At 31.5% G+C, this 10735-nt stretch overlaps 1 protein-coding gene across 1 annotated transcript; it reads left to right on the plus strand.

The window, feature by feature from the left end:
- Window positions 1-9100: 9100 nt before the first annotated feature.
- LOC141902152 (uncharacterized) lies at window positions 9101-9514 on the plus strand. Its single transcript, XM_074789791.1, has one exon. The coding sequence runs from the start codon at window positions 9101-9103 to the stop codon at window positions 9512-9514; it is 414 nt and encodes a 137-aa protein (XP_074645892.1).
- Window positions 9515-10735: the final 1221 nt, after the last annotated feature.

The raw sequence follows: 10735 nt of genomic DNA on the forward strand, positions 1-10735 counted from the left end.
ATCTTAAAGACTCGGTAATCTTTTCTACATTAAAAGTTTCTTTATCAATTGTTGTTTCATACTCAAATGTTGTTTCATTAGAAAATGCAATATTTTTGATATGTGTAATTACATCATTAATGTTAAATTTCATTTCTTTCTCACGTTTAAAATCAAATCCAAAACATATACTCGGTCCAACAGTTATATTCATTTATATAGGTGAAAAATTACTCTTTACATCTTATAACTAATTCATAAATTACAGGAAAGTTATTCAAATCAATTAAGTATCCATTATGATTTCTTATTTCTAATTTAAAATTATTAAATTGAGGAATACAAGGTTTGAAATCACATTCAGCTAAATTATAATTTATTTGCGTTCCAAATTGTTTAACATTTTTTAATGGTAAAATATTTAATATACTAGAATTACATGTTGTATCTTTAGTTGCTTCAAATGTTTTTGTAGGATCGATTAAATTGCAATAAATATAAAAGTGTGTAAAAGGTATTATATTTGTATAAGTATCAATATTTGAATAATGTCTATCCGGAAGAATTCCAAACAGTTTAGCTAAAGGTTTTCTTACTAGAAATCTATGTTGTTCATTAGTTAACTTTATTCTTATTTTATTCGAACTATCACTTTTGATGAATTTAATTTCAAATCAAGCAGCTGAGCCCATTTTTAAACGAGCTCTTTTATTAATTTCTTGCGCTAATGTTTCTAAATTATATAATCCTGGTTTTAGATAAAGATGAAACCATTTATTCAAATTTCTAACATAAATTTTAAAAGCTAAATGATCAAGACTTTTATTCGATATATTATGAAAAGAATTACATAAACTTATATTAACTAATTTTAAATCTACACAATTCTTGAATTCTCTATCTAATTGTATTAGTAAATTATGAGATTTATAATTTGTAAGTTTTCTAGAATTTACAAATATTCTGTATTCTTTTAATTCTACCATTTATTTTACATATTTTCTTATTCGAAATCTATTTCATGGTGCCCTTTTTCATTCTTACCTTTATATATGAAATAGAAATCACCAGAATATAATTCTTCTAGATCTTCACTTGATAATCTATGAAATCTATCTGGTAATTAAGTTCTGAATTTATATTTATTTCCTTTTAATCCTTCATATTCTAAATGAATTACTAATTTATCTCCATATTTATTAGTAATTGTTTCAATGTTAGTAATTAAATATTTCTTGTGAATTGTTAACTCAGTTAGTTTTTTAAATCTACGGATTTGACGCTTGAAGTATCTTTAATTCTATCTAAGAATTCACTGTGTACTTGTTTACTCTCCATTTATTATACAAATTTTTATTGAAATTGATTAACACGCTAGAATCCTTTTCATAATCTCATTTTCTTTTGTTTCTTCTCTTTTGAATTTTATATATTCATCTAAATTGCAACCATAGGCGACTGTGTGGATTCCATCATCTAAAATATATCTTTTATCATCAAATGGATTCAAACTTATCTTCTCTATCTCTTCAATATACATTTCATGATCTTCAGATCTTAAACATTTCATCTTATGTTTTCTAACTTCTTCATTAAATATACAATTGATATAATCTTTAAAATGAATATTCTTTTCAACAACGCTTTTGGTTATTCTTTTTAACTTTTTAGCTTCATGTTCTTTAGTTTTATATGAATACATTTTAGATCTAATACCTATGAACTCTATCATTTCTTCACCACCTAATTCATCTTTGAATTTACCGGGAACTTTTTTATTATCATTGCTAAACAATTCATGATCTTTAGGATAGTTACTGAAATCAAAATGATGTTTTAATGTTTTTAAATCATCAGTTATATTATCAGTTTTTATCTTTAATATGTAAGAATCTGTATCAAAATATAAGATTTCTATATGTTTTTCTCCAAAATGAGGTTGTAATACGTTATAATAGAATTCATACATCAATAGCTTTGAAATTTCTAAAACTGCAGCTCCAACATAAATCGGTTTATTAAATTTCATTGAAGTTCTTCTCATATTAACTGCTGCTAAATTTTCATCAAATATTCTGTTACCTATAAACTTAGGATATGATTGTAAATGCCTTATCCTTTTACCATTACTAACTAACTCAATATCATTTCTATTTCTAATATTTTCACAAGTCTTACCATAGAACGCATTGTTCATTAGTTTGAAGAAATCCTTCTCAAAATCAGTTTTAGATTTAGTTCTCTGTGTAGTATTAAAATCTATATATTTTTCTAACCATTTAGATTGACTGAATGAAATATATCTATGTACTTTTTTTAATATCATTCTTTGTCTCAAATAAAACTTCAACATTCTATAATGCACAACGTAATTATATTTATCTTCTTGAGTTACCATTAACTTTTCAGTATGAATATGATTATCGGGTTTAATTCTTTTTTGATAATTTGATAATTCTTCATGTTTAACAGTTTTATGTTCGGGACAATATGCTAGATTTCTAGATTTGAATTTAATATTTTCAGGGTATTCTAAATCTACAACGAAGAAGTAACCAATATCTGAATCATCTGCAATATCTAGGATTCTTTTCTTCCAATCAAATTTATCAATTTGTAAAACTTCAGTTATTTCAAACATCCCATAAGGTTGTGGTTCCATCATTGCCCAACCATAAAGATTATTTGCATCTATGTATAATAATTTATATCCAGGATTATCATTTACATTGAAATATCTATCACCCAATACACCTGAAACACCTCCTCTTATAGATTTTTCAAATAATAGTAATTGATCTATATTTGTTAACAAATCCATTTTTATATCTGTAAATTTTAATCCACAATCCCATGTTAATCCTGGTGATGAATAACAATGACAAGGATCAATATTGAAATATTTTAGGTTTACATCTCTAAACCTTTCGAATATATCGGTTAATAATAATACATCTGATTTTAAATATAAATCTACTAATTGCCCGTGATTTTCTATTTTGAAATGATTCCAAATATTCAATGTTCTATTATAGACTTCATCTTTAACATATTCATTTTTTAATTCATCATAGAATTGTTCTTTTAATAATTCAGTTATATTAAAATCATTATGATTTTTATAGAAAGAATATGGAATCGCTCCTTTATATCTCATTAATTGGAAATCATCATTATTTGGGTAATATTCTTTTAATATCTTTAATTCATCATCAACTAATGATTTTGATAAGTTATCTAATGAACTACTTAAAAATCTATATGAATCTATAAATCTTAGACAACCAAATTGGAATGATATATAATTCTCAGATGTTTTAGCTAACATTCTAAATTTATAAGTTGGTATTTTATCTTTTGATCTATTTGAATTTAATATTTCTATTTCATTATTGATTTCTTCTATTTTGTGACATAACCGTTTGATAAATAAATGTGCATCATATCCTGATAGGTTATGAAATATAACTGGTACAAAGTTAATTTTCTTAGCTTGTAAGTTACAATTCTCATGTGCAGCGCCTCTAAACTTTCCATTCAAATGATCATGGTCTCTTACTTTTTTATCTTTATAATTAAATATCTTTTCACAATAATAACATTTATCTGCAAACGCAAATTCTTCTTTATCTTTTTCTGTCATTATAATTTCTATATTTGTATTCAATAATTTACTAAATCTTATTTCATATTCAATTAATAAGTCACAAAAATGATTGATAACATTTTCATTTCTATAATTATAATATTCACTTTTAATTAGTTCTGGATAATTAGATTTAATATATAACCCTAAAGCTGCAGCTGATTGATGAATCTTTTTAATTGTATTTGTTATTGGTGGTTCTTCTGAATAATCACTTTCATTAGAATTTAATTTCTTTCTTTTATAACATATATCTTTTCTATCTTTATCTGTTAATTCTTTATTTAATGATTCAAAATCTCCATATATTACAAATGGTAATTTATTTTTGTAATCATATTTTTTGAATTCTAATATTTTATCCTTTTCATTTGGTAAAACTAATTTACAATAATCATGATTATCACATAGTTGTTTATGATTTAATAATGTACTTTCATTACTAAATTTATGTAAACATTTTCTACATAGATATATTTTATTATGGTGATCACTTTCTGATTTGAAAAATAAATCGATTTGTTTAATCCACATATAATGATTTTCATAATATAGTATATCTATAACATCATTTGAATCATAATCTTTTGATAGATATAAAGGTTCTAATGTATAATGTTTTATGTTGTTACCTTTTGTATTTGGTAATTTGATTAAATCAAATACATTTATTTTAAGATTATTATCTCTTTCTATTTTTGGAATATTTTTAATTCTAACAGGATACTTATCTATCTTATAATTATTTTCAAATTGTTTATAATGAGTTAATCTAAAACTATGTTGTTTATAATCTTCAACTGGGTGTAAACAACTTATTATAGCCCATATAAAACATTTATTATCAAAATTTTGTATATTTATTACACCATTAGTTTTAAATGGTAGTTTAATATAACTTGTTCCATTTATACTATCATCTTTATAATATGATAAATTATTTTCATCAATTGGTTTTGATTTAGTTAACTTATTATATTTTGTGTTATAAACATGTAAAGTTATAAATATTATCTCATCAAATATTAAACCAGATCCTTCAAAATATTTCTCTTCTATTTTAGTTTTTATTTCATTATAACATTTATTTAATTTATCATCTATATGTTGTTTAGATATAATATGTTGTGAATGAGAATTTATATTATATATTGGTTTATCTTCAGATTTTATAAATTTAACTTTAACTGATATACTAATTTTTGGATATTCTACGTTTGTAATTATTTTTATTATTTCTTTCATATTTTCTAAATGTTTTTTATTTTCTTCTAATGTTTTTCCTTTATGAAATTTAAACTCGATAGCTGCTGGACCAATATCACTTTTAAATGCTTCGGTTATCTCTATATCTTTTTTATTATCTAATGAATTAATATAATTTCTTACATCTTCCATGTATGGTCTTTTATTGTTTAATTTATTTTTTATTCTTTTAATTGTCTTCTGTTTCTTATCGTTATCATTATCAAAATAATCTTCACCTAAAATATCATTATTCTTATTTCTAATATGACTTTTAGATTTAAAATGTTCATTATAATATCTTTTATCACTGAATGATTGATTACATGTATCACATTTGTATGTTTCTTTTTCATCCTTTAATTCTTCTAATTTAGTTTCTAATATATCATCTTTATATTCTAGTTTCAATTTATTCTCTAAATGTGTTCTAGTTTTATTGTGTCTTGCTTTTTGGGATTTATCTATATTTATCTTACATGTTGGGCAGTAGTACTTATTTGCTTCCATTTTAATACTATATTTTTTATTAAAATTGATTTTAGAAGTTCAATGATTTAAATGTTATTCATATATATGAATATTTTAAGAGTAATAGGGGTAATAGGCTTTCAAGCTAAAGGTTGAACGGGCGGGTGAGTAAAAATGAAAAACATATCCCTATTACTTATATCTAATATCATAAGATGGATTTTATTGTTCAATGCAGGTTTGTGACAATACGATACTGTATGGAACATTGCTAATACGAGTTAAAATGTTTGAGGCATTATATATGTACGTACGTTGTTTTTATTTCGTACGTATTAGATAAAAAAAATTCTAAACTCCATTATAAAATTATTCAGTGAAAGTTTAAGGCAAGAAATCACAGCGGTAGTTAAGTACGTACGAATTGATAAGATGATTAGTATATTATTCACATTGGTCAGTGTTCTCAGCTCCGCGGTATTTGAAGGATGGGGAGCAATGGAAAACAAACCGGGATCTGAGATCACCGAGCCAACACCCTGTTTTGCATTAAAATGTGGTTCTAATTTTTTTTTGTTTTTTGTCAATTCCTACTACATAGAATATTTTAACTAGAATCCACTCGTGACCCACACGAACTCAAATGACACGCACCACTCGAGATCCAAACGAAGACTGGTCGCTACGCTTATCACATGTGACAAGTGTAAATAGTATATTATTCACATTGGTCAGTGTTCTCAGCTCCGCGGTATTTGATGGATGGGGATTAGAAAACAACCTTGGTCCTTACCACCTGACCACACTCCCCACTGCCTACCTCTACCACATATAATAAATCCCCGATCACACAAATAATCCCCAACCCACAAATAAGCCCCAACCCCACAAAACCTAACCCCCACTTAAAAACCGACTGAAATGAGGAGCAAACTGAAGAATATAATTTATGGACCATACACACGCGAACACTTTAAAAACGACTGTCATCATCACTCCGCAATATCCACTATGAGGGACACATGGGTCAGGTGAGCGCAGGTGTCATATTCTTAGTTATGAAAAAGTGGACTAAATGGATTATGAATGTACAGGGAATGCCAAGGAAGTTTTGTCAACGATTTATTAGAGATGTTCTGCAATTTTGGTGAATTATATTTGTTCATATGGACACTTGGATTTATAACCATATTGAACTATAGTTCATATACCATGTACACAAGGACTGAACTCTGTGACCTCAGGACTAGTAATAGGTCTTTATCAGGTGAATTAGTATCACACTTGAGACAGTTTGGTATCTAAAAACGTGGATCAACGGGGCGTGGTAAAAGAGCTGGCAAACATTCTGAAGCACTGCTGAACTTAACTTGCTGGAACTCCAGGTCATTGAATGGAAAACAGACCCCACTGTGTGACCTAGTTCATAATAACAATACTGACATTTGTGTTATACCTGAGTCTTGACTGAAGGGTAACGATTCTGATGACATCATTATTTCAGAACTTAAAAGACAATTACCAGCACATTTATTTGCTCATGAACCTAGACTCTCTAAAACTGGCGGTGGTATTGGTCTACTATATAAAGACAGCTTTAAATTGCATCGTAATGAACTGGTTGCATATAAACTGTTTGAGTACCTAGATGTGTCATTGACATCAGGGTCAACTACCACACGTGTCATTGGAGTTTATAGGCCAGATCCATATCCTAAGAACATTAGTGGATTTATCAGAGAATTTTCTTCACTTCTGGAAGAGGTAATTCCAGGAACTGAGTTTTTCGTCATCACAGGTGATTTTAACATACACATGGATAAAATCTCTGAAGCACCGGTAACTAAGTTTCTTGACTGTTTAGAGACATTTGGATTACATCAGGTTGTTCAAGAGTCGACTCATATAAAAGGACATATCCTTGATCTGCTAATTGTCAAATCCTCGCAGATGGACATGGTGCGGTGGTTGGAGGTTGACCCCTCACTACCTCCGGATCACTTCGCAGTTAACTGTGGTTTCAGTATTGCAAAGCCTTTTAGTTGTGGCAAGGTTTGTTCCTTTCGCAAGATCAAGGACATAAATGTTGATATGTTTTGCGTGGATATCACTAACTCTGATCTCTTGTTAAACCCTTGTGATGACCTTGATACATTGGTTGATCAGTATAACACCACTCTTTCTGACCTTCTTGATAAACATGCTCCATTAATCAAAAGGACAGTTAGAAATCGGCCAGATGCTCCATGGATGAGTGATGATATACGACAGGCTAGGAGGGTTAGGAGGAAGGTTGAGATAAAGTGGAGAAAAGAACGCACTGAGATCAGCAGACAACTCTATCGGATACAGGCTAAAATTGTCTCTGCCCTAATTAACAATGCTAAGATGGAGTATAACAAGCTGCGTATCAGTTCTGGGAATAGTAAGGAGTTGTTTAAGATAGTGAACAACTTGTTCGGTAAACCTGTACCATCGCCGCTACCAGATCACTCGGATGCTGAACTCATGGCTGATGAGTTTTCCGTCTTCTTTAGTCAGAAGGTTGCACGAATTCGTGATGATCTCGATTGCTCTGGAAATGAGACTGTCGCATATCGACCTGTTCAGTTATACATCCTCTCAAACAATTCGCACTCACTTCGGATGACGAACTTAAACGTCTGGTTATGTCTCTAACTGCCAAGAGTTGTGAACTAGATCTAATTCCTACCAGTCTACTAAAGTAATGTATTGAACCACTTTTACCGGTACTACTTCGTATAACTAACATGTCCATTACCAGTGGACATGTACCCGGAGTACTTAAACGTGCGATTGTTAAACCTCTTCTTAAGAAGACTAATCTCAACAAAGAGGAACTGTCTAACTATCGACCAGTTTCTAACTTGAGTTTCCTTTCAAAGTTGGTTGAACGAATCATAGCTGCACGACTGAGGACGCATATGGAGCTTAATGTACTGTATGATCCCCATCAATCAGCCTATAGCTGTGGACATAGCACTGAAACTGCCCTTCCATTAAAGTTTCTGACTTTATACTGTCAGCATTAGATAATGGTCATGAGGCTTTGTTGGTCCTTTTAGATTTATCTGCTGCATTTGATACCGCTGACCATCAGATTCTATTACAAAGACTTCATGCGCGAATGGGAATATGTGACGGTGCTTTGCCTTGCTTTAGATCTTATCTACACGGGAGGAGTTCACATTGTGTTAAAGAAGAACAGTCTACCCCAACCCCTTTAGCATATGGTGTTCCTCAAGGGTCTGTACTTGGCCCTGTATTATTCACATTGTATACAATTCCCCTTAGTGATATCATGTTGGAAAATAACATTCCGTATGAGCTTTTTGCAGATGAAAACCAGGTTATGGACTCTGTACCACTTGGTGATCTCGAGCTTACCAAGGCTATGGTTGATAATGTTCAAACGTGTATTGTTGATACCAGGTCGTGGCTGACTGTAAACAAGCTAGCTCTAAATGCTGTGAAGACAGATGCTGCTACCTTCGTCTCAACCAGAAGATCTGGTACCATACATGATGTTAACGTCGATGGAACATTAATTCAGGTTTCTGAATGTGTAAAAGACTTGAATTTCTGAATGTGAAAAGGTGTTTTGCTTGATCGTGGAATGACAATGGATCCGCATATAAAAGCATCATGCAAAGCCGCTTTCGGTAGCTTATATAAGATTAGCCGTATACGGAAACATCTCGACACTGAGAGCACAAAAAACTAGTGCATGCACTTGTTATGTCCCGCATTGACTATGGCAATTCATTGCTGTGTGGACTACCGTCCAGTTCTCTTCTACCCTTACAAGGGGTACAAAATATGGCTGCTAGAGTGATTAGTCGGCGCAGAAAGTATGACCACATATCACCTGTCCCTCAGGAGCTTCACTGGCTACCAATCCAGTCTCGCACTGAATATAAAGTTATCTGTCTTGTACATCGTGCGTTGTACCAAGATGCCAGTTTATCTGTCGGACATGTTGAAATTGGTGGAAGGCAGAACACGGTCATGTGTCACCGGAGCCTAGTTGTACCGCGTACCAACAATAGATATGGCGATCGGTCCTTTTCTCATAAAGGTCCATTATTGTGGAACAGTCTACCAGTCGGAATCAGGAACATTGAAGATGTGACCTGCTTTCGAAAAGCTTAGAAAACTTTATTGTATAGAAGGCATAATGTGGAGACAGCGCACTGAGCGTGGAAACATGGATTCTGCGCTATACAAGCTCTTATTATTATTATTTACTCAATGAAATTCTGTCCTATATCACGTCACCACTCTGTTACAACATGCAAACGTTAATAAGGATACCAGTCTAGCCCGCGGGAGCCAGCATGCCATTAGCCGGGACTACAGATCCTGTAGCCTTCTGTGGCTCGGGACTTATTTTACTGTTGTTTAAAAATGCCATGGTCGATTGAAGGGAACCAAAGAACCATATAGAACATTCACATTTGGCTGGGATCTCAGTCTCACTATACGACATGAGGATGACACAGACCTCCACCTACAAAACGCATCTCACACGTAAATAAACCACCACAAGACGCTCCATAGCTCATCGAAATACATTATGATCCAAGTTGACATTGATGCTTTTCTGGTGAATCACAATTGCGTTGAAAAACTGTCATGTCTAAGTATTTTCAACGATGGTTACTTTGGGACAGATGGTGTTCCATCTGAGAGATTATGGGTGACTCCAACAAACCTCAGCATTACGAAAAGCTGTCTCTATCCATGTTGGCCCCTCTGTATATATTGATTCTTGATATTGACCAGTCCTCCAAAAAGTCTAGGTCCAGGAGCACCCTTCCTTTCTCTAGGCCTAGGTCCCACAAACCAGATGGACGAGCCTAAAACCTGTGTCTGCTGTTACCTAATTTAACCACCGCCAGCCTCCTTGGTGAGAGAACCAGATCAACATAATCCTCTCCACTTGGCTCACACGAATAACACCTTAGTAAATGCATTAATGTTACTGCTGAAGTAGTATACTAGTTTTACTTATATCCTATGTACTTAATTTAACGTAAACTTTTCATGTATACATATATATATATATATATATATATATATATATATATATTATGTTGAATACTGAATACTGTTTATCCTCTCGAATAGTGTACGTATATAATCTCTGTATTTGCAATTTCCGGAACAGAAACAAGATGACTTGTTCAAGTCCCTAGAAAATGACGTGGCCCAGTACTCCCTATCCGGCCATTGTATTCTTCTTGGGGATTTCAATGCGAAAATGGCCAGTGATCCTGACTATTGTATTGTAACAAATTATAGCATTAATGATCTAGTTTAAGGGTTGGGTGATCGCCCCTTACCTAGGAAACACAAGTGACAAACATGTTG

The sequence above is a fragment of the Tubulanus polymorphus genome, chromosome 3 (assembly GCF_964204645.1).
Source record: "Tubulanus polymorphus chromosome 3, tnTubPoly1.2, whole genome shotgun sequence".
In the NCBI taxonomy this organism is placed as follows: domain Eukaryota; kingdom Metazoa; phylum Nemertea; class Palaeonemertea; order Tubulaniformes; family Tubulanidae; genus Tubulanus; species Tubulanus polymorphus.